The sequence below is a fragment of the Hemitrygon akajei genome, chromosome 11 (assembly GCF_048418815.1).
Source record: "Hemitrygon akajei chromosome 11, sHemAka1.3, whole genome shotgun sequence".
Classification (NCBI taxonomy): domain Eukaryota; kingdom Metazoa; phylum Chordata; class Chondrichthyes; order Myliobatiformes; family Dasyatidae; genus Hemitrygon; species Hemitrygon akajei.
The window spans coordinates 24,117,635-24,129,717 of NC_133134.1; the positions used below are offsets into that span (position 1 = coordinate 24,117,635).

Here is a 12,083-nt window from a genome sequence, read left to right on the forward strand (position 1 = left end):
AATGAACCATTTGTTTACGCATAAATATTTCTCATTCTTTTAGTGAAGATTTTCAAAAACTTCCTACCCAAGATTAATTGCCACTGACGTTATCTTATTCATCAATTACTCTGGTGCCATTCCAATAAGAAATGAGGGATTATTGCTAAGTGCAATGTCTTCACTTCACCCAATGGTACTAAAAATACAGGACTTGCTCTGAAAATGACAAAGAAAGTCAAGCTACAGTTTTTAAAGAGGAACAAGCTAACTATAACACAATGCATCTGATGATTGCTTCAGGTTCCCTCTTTCCATCAATGCAACTTCTTTAAATGAATACTTGTGGTTTGATGGTGCTGAAGAGCTATTTGATCTCCATCTTGTAACCTGCCTTAATTAACGTAGAAAGATGATCATTAAATAAATTGTAGTTGCAGTGGTAATCAGGAGAGCAGCTCAATCTCGTCCTATTGTAGACCTAATCCAAAAAAGACCCCTGAATGTTTGAATTGAATTAGTATCATCTCAAACTCAGCAAAGGCAGAAATCAATAAAAGGACATCAATTTATTTGCTAAATCAGCATAATTAAAAAAGGGATTTGTACAAATTCTTCTGATGCACTGTTTATCACAACGCATACAATATCACTGCAGTTAGTTGAGAAGGGCTGTAATATTGTTGAAACATTTCTTCATACAGGATGGGGCAGTGCTTGCACCTCATTTAAACACTCAATGTAAGAGTCCTTATAATCGTCATGAAGTTTGATCAGTATTACACACGTTGGTCGTTTGGTTCCAGCAGCAGCTCCCAAATCCTACACAAAAGCACAAATATCATTTAAACTTAATGACCCAGTCATTCATGTAAACTTAACAGCAAAACACTGACTACGCGATCTGATAATCAGAATTGTGCTGCAATGGACAGGGGAAAAAATAAGTTCTTTATTTCCAACAATAGTTTGCATTTCAATTTCCTTCAATAGCTTTTTATTCTAACATGTTTAGCATTCAAATAAGCTTAACGTGTATGGAATGATGCAAATTACATGGAACACCAAACAGCTTCGCCCAATGAAATTTTTTACTATAGATTTTCCACATTTGCACCATTTTTTTTGTTAAATTTGTCAAATCTGGACTAAGACTGATTTTCATAATTATTATCCAGTCACCTGCAAGGTTTTCTTCATATTCACTTACAGAAAATATCATCATGCTTTTATATTACAGGGAGAAAAAAAATGTAATCCTTACCACTTTGGAAGGAATGTAGGCATAGGGAAGGTTATTATCTTCACACAAAACTGGAAGGTGGCTGTAAACATCAATTGGCATTGTATCACCAGCCAATACAACTATCCTGCAACGAAAACACAATTTATAAGGAGAATGCCCCAAAAAAAGTGGGATAATTTTGAGGAAATATAATGACATTTAATCTTTATTCTGTTTAGCTGGATTTTTGATTTTTGTTTAAATAATAGGTCAGTACGTCCATTAGTGTACTGGCACATACGAATTGTGCACTTTTTATAAAAGTTAAATTATACCTACAGCTACAATATAATTCATAAAAATCTCCAGTGAAACAGATGAAAGATGATTTTGCAAGCCCCTCAATATTCCTCTTGGGAAGTTTATAGCCGATGAAGAGGAACATTGAATTTTTGAATTGTTGTCAGTGTTCCTTTCCCACCTCTGACAATCCACCCAGTTCTCTTTCCCTATGTTCAACTTTTCGATCTTCCCTCATTCACCTTTGTTACCCAAACTCACTACTCTCCCCCACCAGCTTAATTCTATCACCCACACACTTATCTACCATATTTTTCTTCTCTTTTCCTAACCCTCTCTCCTCTCCCCTAGCTTCATCCATCCATCATCTTTCACCTACCAGCCAGCCTTGCTCCTTCCTCTCAACTCCATAAAGGCATCACTCTCGGGTTCTACACTCTGTCCTGCTGGATGATCCTGATCTGAAATGTTGACCATCCCTTTGCCCCCACAAATACTGCTTGACTCACTGAATTTGTCCAAAAATTTAAGTTTTGGTCCAGATTCCAGCATCAGCAGTTGCTTTTGTCTCACTACTTCAATCAGTTCCTTCTGTTGAATTTTTTATGGTAACTTACAGCTAATTCATGGAAGGAGAGTTCCGACCCATTAAATGCTTCTCTTGCCCTATGTGGGAAATCCCAAGCACTTTCAGTCCCCTTTAAAGACTTTATACAGCTGCAGTTACAGGTTAATAATGTTACGAAGATGAAGCTGACGATGAGTTAACTACAGAGCATCAGCAATACTTGAACTGGGAGACAGAATGGGAGTAATGAGAGAAAGCAAGCAAAACTGGAAGGCAGAGAAAGGAAGGGTGAGGGACAAATAGGACCATAGTGTTAAAAAAAACTGGAAGAGTTAATAATGTTAAAGCCTGCTTTAATGTGCATAACACTTGCAATAAAGATGGTGGATTAACAATACAACTACTTTGGAGAGATAGCTGCATGGTTAACATGGATGGGAATCAAACTTTCAGAAGCTTTTCCACTATTCAGGAGTATGGGATAACATGAAAGATGGGTCAATGTTGTTTGTAAAAAAAAAGAAAATCAATGGAATGGTGAGGTCTGGCTTGCAAATCATGATGTAGAATCTGTATGGGTAGGATTAGAAAAAACAGCAAGAGACAGAAGATCTTGTGTATATGCCTCGAAGAGTAATGGTTATCTAGGAGTGAAATTAAACTGGAAGTCAAAGATGCTTGAAAAAAAGGATACACGTGTAATCCGGGCCAGTTTTAATCTATTACACACACGGAACTCATACATGATAATTTTTCTGACCAATGAATCGAGAAACAAGAAGAAACAGGGTTGTCATAGACTGGGAATAGCCAATGAGAACAGAATAAAGAACAATCTTGTTGTGTGTGGTCCTTAGGAGGACTGCCTATAACACAATTTTTCAAAAAGGAAGTGAAGTGGTAGTTATCATTATCTAGGGTGCTGAATTTCAACAAAGGAAACTACTACGGTATAGAGCAAACACGAGGAAATCTGCAGATGCTGGAAATTCAAACAACAACACACACAAAATGCTGGTAGAACACAGCAGGCCAGGCAGCATCTATAGGGAGAAGCGCTGTCAACGTTTCGGGCCGAGACCCTTCGTCAGGACTGTAAGGATCTGATAGGAGACGAGAGTGGACCCTATAGATGCTGCCTGGTCTGCTGTGTTCCACCAGCATTTTGTGTATGTTGTTGTTACTAGGGTATAGGTTGCAAAGTGGCTATGATAGAATGGAGAACCTTACAAATAGGTTGATGGCAAATGGGTAATGTATAATATTTAAAGGTGGTAGTATTAGAGCATAGAATAGTACAGCACAGTACAAACCCTTCAGCCCACAAAGTTGTGCCAAACTTTTATTCAACAATCAATCTAACACTTCCACCCCACAAAGCCCTCCATATTACTTTTATCCAATTGCATATGTAAGAGAGTCTTGCATGTCCCTAATATGTCTGCCTCTACCACCATCCCTGAAAGCACACTCTTTCCATAAGGAAGCCAACTTGATATCCCCACTTCCCCCAAATACCCTAAATTTGTCCCCCCCCCCTTTTCCCACCCTAGGAAAAAAAGTATTTGGCTGTCCACTCTTATCTATGCCTCTTTATCTTGTAGATCTCTATCAAGTCATCACTCATCAACCTCACTCAACCTAACCTCATGAAATATACTCTACAATCCAGGCAGCATCTTGGTAAATCTTCTCTGCACCCTCTCTAAAGTTTCCACATCCTTCCTGAGGGGACTAGAAGTGAACACAATACTCCAAGTGTGGTCTAGCCAGTTTTATGTTGCTGCAACATTACCGCACGGCTCTTGAACTCAGTCCCCCAACTAATGAATGCCAGCATACCATGTGCCTTCTAAACAACCATATCAACTTGTGTGGCAACTCTGCGGGATCCATGGACTGCACACTTCTCCAGACTGAACTCCAAATGCCACTTTTCAGGCCAGCTCTACATCCTATCAATGTCCTGTTGTAACCTACGACAACCTCATACACTACCCACAAATCCATCAATGTATCCTCATCTGTAAATTGCTAACCCACCCTTCCAAGTCATTTATAAACATCACAAAGAGCAAGGGTTCAAAAGTAAATCCCTGCAGAACACCACTGGTCACTGACCTCTAATAGAATGCGCCCCATCTCCTACCACCCTCTGTGGGCAAGCCAATTCTGAATCGACGCAGCCTGGATCCCAAGCCTCCTGACTTTATGAATGAGCTTACCACAGGAAACACTGTCAAACTCTTTACTAAAATCCATGTATACCACATCCACTGCTCTACCTTACTAGATCCAAAGAAGAGGTGTATCAAACTGTCAGGGGAAAGAAAAACGAACAGCAGGCCTAGGGATTAAAGTCAGGTTAGAATTCAGCAAAGGACATTAAAAAATTGAATAAAAGGAATAAGTCTCAAAAACAGTCAACAACTTCTACTAATCACCCCACTACTTTATCGTTTCCTGCTAGTCACCCTATGTACAGACACTCCTGTACCTAGTGTTTCTTTATGAATAAACAGTCAATGTATCTAAGCCATTTTATGTTTTTATATTTATTGTATGTTTTATTATCATGTTCTTTTTCTTTTTTTGTGCTGCATTGGATCTGGAGTAACAATTATTTTGCTCTGCTGTACACTTGTGTGCTGGAAATGATATTGAACAATCTTGAATGAGTATGACAGTAAGCTAGAGGAAGCATAAAAGCATAAAAAGCCTCCTATAAATATGTGAAGACTAATTACACCTACTACTGTCAGAGACAGGAAATTATAATTGGTAATAAAGAAATGGCAGAATAATTAAACACATACTTGTTGTCTTCTCAAAAAAGGACACAATCTTCCATATATGTTAGTGATTTAAAGAGGGTGGAGCAGAAGGAAATCAGCAATAAAGAAACAGTGTTATTTAAAGGTCAATGAATTAAAGGTTGACAAATCCCGAGTGACCAAGAAAGATGCATTAATGAATGGGTTCTTCATCCTCACCCTTTTTCACCCTTGTTGATGAATTTCTGAACTTCCTTCACTCCTCGGCGTATCTGCTTCACTTTCACAGCTAACAATGAAAGAGTGAAAATTAACTGGAATTAGACGTGGCTAAAAATGCTGGCATGTCCAAGAAATGCACAACAGTACTTCTTTTCTCCTTTTGTTTCCCATGCCTTAGAATGGAGTTGGACTGACAACTCATTACATTAGATCAGAAGTTACTTTTCTTTCAACAGATAGAATACACAAGCAGTACGAATGTCAGTTACTTCTGAAAAGTTAAGTTCGAAAGACTTCTGGTCAGACTAACTAACGTTGATAGATTTTAATTTGATTTAGATACAGAAAGAAGCATTACAAATTATCAATGAGATTCATTAGATATTTACGGTATTGCCATTATGCTAATTCTATTTCAATTTCTGAATTATTCTTTTATATTGTAGAGCATTCTTAATAGACTCATAGGGGTCTGATTTGAGAATATTAAGGTGCATTTTCAAAGCATGTATATATATATATATATATATATATATATAAAAATGTATTTAAAAATCAGACTAACTCATTTAGACAGATTCAACAGGAACATCATATATCAGATCTAAAACTCGTTGAAAACTGAAGTGTAGCTAATTTCTATTTTTAACTCAGTCCTCGGCACTTTACCAGTACAGTAACTCCTTCTATCCCGTACACTTTGTCACAGTCCCCACAACCCTCAGCAGATAACAACTGACTCCACTCTTCAGCCGACATCCCTTACCACAAACCCTTCTCAGCTAACATCTCCAACCATTCAACCCTGATTCAGATAGCAGATCCCTCCCATAGCATTCCACACTGCAAAACCCTCATTTCATTCCTCAGCGGTTCCCAATCGTGCACCTTTTGACTCCACAGCACTCATTCCTCAGAAATCCCGCACCCTTACAAGTCGCTCAGCTGTCTCCCTCCTTGGTACCTTCACTCCTCAGCCCTCTGCCCAATCCCTGCATTCGCATTCTTCACTGTTACTCCTCAAACCGTCAATCCCTGTACCCTCACACCTGTGAGCTTCAATCATTGATTCCTCACTCTCAGCCCACACTCTTGGCAACCACACTCCTCACCTTCTCATTCTTCAGCCTTCCAATTACAGCGCCCTCAACCTACTCCTAACCTCAGTTTCCCTCACTCGTCAGGATCCCAGTCACGGTGCTTTTCTGAGCCTCAAAACCACCCCGGCCTCCTCAATCTTCAACCACACCATCCTGGGCCTCTCACTCCTCAGACCCCATACCCAATACCCTCAAATCTCGCTACACCCACATCCCCTTCCAGTCCCGGTCCCCTCACTTCTCCACTCTTTTTACCCTATTAATCCACACCCCTCCTCAGCCTCGGCCACCCTTCCCGGATCTTCACCTTTCTTCACACATTTGTAAAGCCTCTTGGTGAGCTTCCTCGATGCCAGCGGCTGTGCAACTGCATTTACATTCGCCACTAATTCCTCATAAGTTTTCTCGGGTTCTGGCTCGATTGTCTCGTCCAGGTTCTCTTTTATCTTTGGAGACTTCATTCCGCTTACTTCTCTGATATCCGGGCTGGTCACCACATGTTAACTGGGGCGGTAACATCCGGTCTCACAAGCGGAGAAAGGCGTGGTGTTATTCGGGCTCTCTCACGTCAATTATCGGGAGGAAGTGGCGTAATATAAAGCAGGCTGGTAGTATTGAGCATGGGAGCTGGAGCTGGGTGTATCTCTTTTTTACCCTGGGTTTTCTGTACCAATGATGTTGTTGCATCTCTATTCTCATATCCTTTTTGTTAATTAAAAAAAAATCTCTACTCTCGTATCCTCACGAATTGCCATGTGTCTGAATTCTCTTGGAATTCAAAAGTATTATATTAGTTTTTCTAACCATTTGTTTCTAACAGGTGAGTAGTTACAACAGTGAAAGGATATGATCAGTTATAAGAAATTGCAGCATTTAATAACTCATTTAAATCGTCTTCAAGATCGATGCATTAAGCCACCAGATCGACAATCAATCCTGAGCTGTAGGTTTGCATAAAACCAGACGATATATACGAATCGCCAAAGCCATTGAGAAAGTGCCCCAAGATGCAGCAATCAGGTGTTCAATACAGATAACGCTTATCAAGTACGCTTACAGTACTTAGATTACCTTGTTTTTAAACACTGAGCTTGCTCAATAAGGGAAAGTAAACTCGTTTCGGTGCACAATTCCATCACAATCGTTATTAAAGTTACTAAGTTGAAATCGTTACGACTGCCTGTAAGCGTGAAGAGCTAGTGTACGTGTAAAAAATGGCCGGAACAAATAATCAAGGTTTAATAAAACTGGAACTGTTGGACAGGTGCCAAATGGCCTCCCTTTGGATCATATTTTCTAATGATTAAAAAAACGATTAAATTAGATTAATCTGGTCGATTTGTTACTTTGATAGGATGAGGACATAAAAATGTGTAAAGAACACAAAGAAACTTCTGCAAAACGATCATTGAATTTTATTAACAAAACATGAAATGCAAACAACAGGCAATTTGTTAACAAATCTGAATCAACTACAATAAGTGATTTCAACTTCATTGAAAACTAAAATTAAGGAACTTTTTTGTTTCGAGGTAAGGACAATCAGTTAACAAAACAGCATTCTGCATTCCTCGGGTTCTTCTGCACCTTGTAATAACTCATTACTGTCTTTTCACCCATGTTGCTCACTCTTCAAGGCTATGCAATATCATGACCATTGCTATAAATAGAACAAAATTCAAAAATACTGCAAAAAAACAGGACAAAACATTTAATTTCAATATTTCCTCCAACAATGTGTCCAACAGCAGGAATACTGTAAATCAAAAAATATATATTAGTTTTTTTTTAAAGTGATCTAAAATGCTGAGGTTATTTAGGTACAAATATTTCTGGCACTAATATTCTTCAATAACTATTGGTTCACAAGACTGCTGTGGCACAGTATTATCAACAATGCATGATTTCAGCAGAAACTAAATATATGGTTCTAGAAACAAAATCATGTGCCATTTATTCAATAGCTTCATAAATAAATTAAAAATTACAAAAAGCCAGTGTTTGGTCTGCTGGCCATCTGTTTCCCAAATGAAGATTAAACAGAAAATACTGATGTTATAAGTTAACTCCCTCAAATAGACAGCGGACATGTTTGAATAAGAGCGGGCACTAAATTTGTTTAATAAAAGTATCCTGATAGGATATCTGAAATAGACAGTGTTTTTAATATTGATACAAATTTTGGATATGAGTTTTTGCTTACTCTAAAGGTACACAAGAGTACATGCAAGTTATATGATATACATTTCTGATTGCAATTCCATGTTAGGCCCTAAGTTATGATTTTACTGACGTAGAGTAAGGGTACTGACACGCAACTAAATATAACTGACTTCCTTAATAGAGGAGACATGATATGAATTATTAGTTTATCTTATTTTACAAGAAAAGAAACACACACAAAATGCTGAAGGAACTCAGCAGGTCAGGCAGCATCCATGCAAAAGAGTAAACAGTCGATGTTTTGGGCCTTGCTTTAGAATTGAGGAGGAAGGGGGAAGGAGCCAGAATAAAAAGGTGGGGGGAGAGAGGCTGGCTGGAAGGTGATAGGTGAAGTTAGATGGGTGGGAAAGAAAGAATCTGATAGGAGAGGAGAGTGAACAATGGGAGAAAGGGATCCAGGGGAAATAAGAGGCAGGTGAGGAGATGTGAAAGGTCTGAGTGGGGAATAGAGAAAAGGTGGGGAGAAATATGTTCACCAGAAGGAGAAATAGATATTCATGCCATCCGGTTGGAGAGTACTCAGGTGTTGCTCCCCCACCGGGAGGGAGGCCTCATCTCGACACAGGAGGAGGCCATGGATTGACATGTCATAACGATAATGGGAATCGGAATTAAACATTTGGCTATTTTAATTTCAACAGCAAATAATTATTTGTGCATTTTAATAGTTACTAAGAATGGAAGAAACATATCAAATAATAATAAAACATTTGATTTATACTAAGCAGCAGCAAAATTCATTACCTCATTTTTGCATGAGATGCAACCTCTTCCAGCTGTGGCTTTTGTTATAGTCACCTAGTTCGACTACTTCAAGTATATCCTATACAGGAAAAAGACAACGGTTAATATTACAAGCCCATAACAGCTTCTGTAAGATCACAAGAACACGAAACGGCATTAAAATCCTCTCAAGGATCAGATATAATGCTGAGAGGAGTGCAGCATCTTGTTATACGCATCATCAAATTTGAAGCCTATTAATCTTCATTTTGTAGTTGGGTTTTTTGTTTGTAGTTGTTTTGTAGAAACGCATAAAAAATTAATTAAAAAAAAATTGAAGCCAATTCCTACATTCAACATTTTATATCCTTTCTCTTTCCTTGGCTTTTTTGTGGTCTTCACCAGATGTTTCCAAGTTATATAGCTTTTGGCTGCAGTATTCTCATTCACAGTTGACTTTTTATTGGGATCAAACATGACTTCCTTTTACTTTTTAGGATCCAAGATAACTAATGAGGGAATGACAGACAGTTGGGCCAGGTGTTGCTAATTTGAGAGGTGGTGTACTCCCTCTGCAAATTATGCAGAGTTCCTCTGATGCATGGCCAGGTGTCTCATTACCATGTGAATGCTTGTTTTCCACTTTGAGAGGTCCCAGGCCAGAGAGTCCCAAGAGCCAGTGGGGATGCTACATTCCTTCAAGGATGCTTTGGGTAAATTCTTGTTTGATTAGACTGTATAATGTTATTTTCTTTGTAGTTTAATAATTTATGCCTGCTGGTATTTTATATAATTATCTATATATATGTTTCTTAGTGGTCACAGTATGTATGTGCATTTGTTCAATGTGTCTCCTAGTGGTTATAGTTCTCTGGAAGCTTCTTAGTGAAACCCTGCTGGTTTCCTTGGCTGCGCAAGTCTAGGGAAGACACATACTGGTCCTGCCAAACACGTGGAATTGAGACTGCTCTCCCACCCCAAACCCCAGTTTGTGTGGATGCTTGTAATGTGGATTATGAAACCACATCGAGTACCACTGGGAACTTGATGGAAAGCTCCTTATCAAGGAATTAATTACCAACTCGGCAGTGAAGGTAGAAGGTAAAGTAAATGAATACATGCCAGCCACAGCAAGCGAGCTAAAGGGGTAGCCAAAGAGGACGAGAAGTACTGTGGTTAATATGCTAAAGGGGTAGCCAAAGAGGACGAGAAGTACTGTGGTTAATATGCTAGTAATCTCTGTCAGTGCCTCCACTACTGAGCTACAGCAAGTAAGTCACTAACCAGCCAACAGACCTCAAACACAGTCGACATCAACTGGACATTATGATGTTTATTCTAATATTATTTGTTGTTGATATATTTTTGACAATTCTCCCTGCTCACAATGTGCCAAATATTCATAATGTATACTTCCGAGATATTTCAGGAGGAGCTAGTTTTGCCTTAACTTTATACTGTGGCAAGTATATTAAGAATGTTGCTGCAGCTTTAGAAAGGATAAGCAAAGATACTGCTGATGCCTTGAGAAAAGTAAAATGGTTCTTCGACAGCCGAGGGCATTAGATTTTCTCTTATTAGTTAAGGGGGGAACATGTGCATTTACAGGCAAGGAGTGTTGTACTTACATACCTGACAAGTCTGAAGACATATCTGATTTAGCCAATCATATTCGTAAAGAAGCAGCTAAAATACATCAGTATGATAGATAGAATTTCTCTGATTGGATTTATTTAAGTCTAGGAAGCTAGGGTGATTCAATATTATGAGTCATATTATTTGTCTTGATAGGTCTTATCATAATTTACATCATCTTTTTATTATTAATGAGATCATTCAAGCTCATGCAAGTGTGCCTACTAATTTACCTAACCATGACATAATCCTGTGAATGTCCTTTGATATCTTGGGAAGTATTTTTATTATTTTATTCTTAATGTACATTTAAGTTTTTATGCCTCTGAATTTTTCAGATGTAATGACTCCAAATGTGTGATTTAGAATCAAAGGGGGGAATGATTGATTAGACTGTATAATTGTTATTTTATTTGCAGTTTAACAGTTTATGCATGTTAGTATTTTATATAATTATCATATAATTATCTATATACATGTAATTGTTCAGTGTGTCCCTTATTGATTACAGTTGGGTCTCTTTCTGGAAACTTCTTGGTATTGCATTATTTGAATAGGTGCTATCTGATTGGTTATCTCTTATCAAAATATATTTGAATGGAATGTCTCTTATCTATAGAAGGGCTGTGCAAGACATTCTATACTAGACATTCGCTACTCTATGTTTTCCAATTCTCTTTGTTCTATTAGCACTTAATAAAACAATTGTGAAGCAACATGCTTTGTGCCACTTCCTTGATTTTCAAAAGAACCTTAAATCAAATACATTAGAATCCAATATTCTTCATCATTTTTCTGTGTCATAATGTTGTCCAATGACAGAGTTCAGAATAGAGCATCTATTTTGAAAAACTGGTGTTGGGCACGCAAGAGGTATGGTTTGTTCAATGTAGCCAAAAAGAATGTGACCAGGCTTGAGTCAGACTAAGTTCTGTGAGACTATCTCATCTTAAAAAAAGGGTCAGTATCAGACATTCCCACAAATACATTCAGTAGCCACTTTATTACCTGTAGCTAATAAATTGGCTACTGACTATATGTTTCTGGTCTTCTGCTGCGGTAACCCATCCATTTCAAGGTTCTACTTGACCATTCAGAGATGCTTTTTAGCACACCACTGTCACCTTCCTGTCAGCTTGAACCAGTCTGGCCATTCTCCTCTGATCTCTCTCATTAACAAGGTGTTTTCACCCACAGAACTGCCACTCAATGGGTGTTTTATATTTTTCACACCTTTCTCTGTAAACTCTAGAGATTGTTGTGTGTCCAAATCCCAGGAGATCAGCAGTTTCTGGATAGTCAATCCACCCTGTCTACTACCAACAACCATTCCA

At 38.3% G+C, this 12,083-nt stretch overlaps 2 protein-coding genes across 2 annotated transcripts in view; both read right to left on the minus strand.

Annotated features, from left to right (window-relative positions):
• Positions 1-529: 529 nt before the first annotated feature.
• Positions 530-6,693, minus strand: nhp2 (NHP2 ribonucleoprotein homolog (yeast)). Its single transcript, XM_073059874.1, has 4 exons — positions 6,476-6,693; positions 5,066-5,135; positions 1,244-1,349; positions 530-801 (listed from the first exon to the last, which is right to left on the minus strand). The coding sequence occupies exons 1-4, from the start codon at positions 6,627-6,629 to the stop codon at positions 676-678; spliced, it is 456 nt and encodes a 151-aa protein (XP_072915975.1). The 5' UTR covers positions 6,630-6,693; the 3' UTR covers positions 530-675.
• A 986-nt stretch (positions 6,694-7,679) lies between these two features.
• The window catches only part of LOC140735415 (bromodomain-containing protein 8-like), a 93,515-nt gene continuing 89,111 nt past the window's right edge, over positions 7,680-12,083 (minus strand). The window contains exons 29-30 of the mRNA XM_073060460.1: positions 9,136-9,214; positions 7,680-7,924 (exon numbers count right to left, since the gene is read on the minus strand). Of these exons, the coding sequence (XP_072916561.1) occupies positions 9,137-9,214 (78 nt within the window). The 3' untranslated portion in view covers positions 7,680-7,924; position 9,136. The remainder of the gene's footprint in view (positions 7,925-9,135; positions 9,215-12,083) is intronic.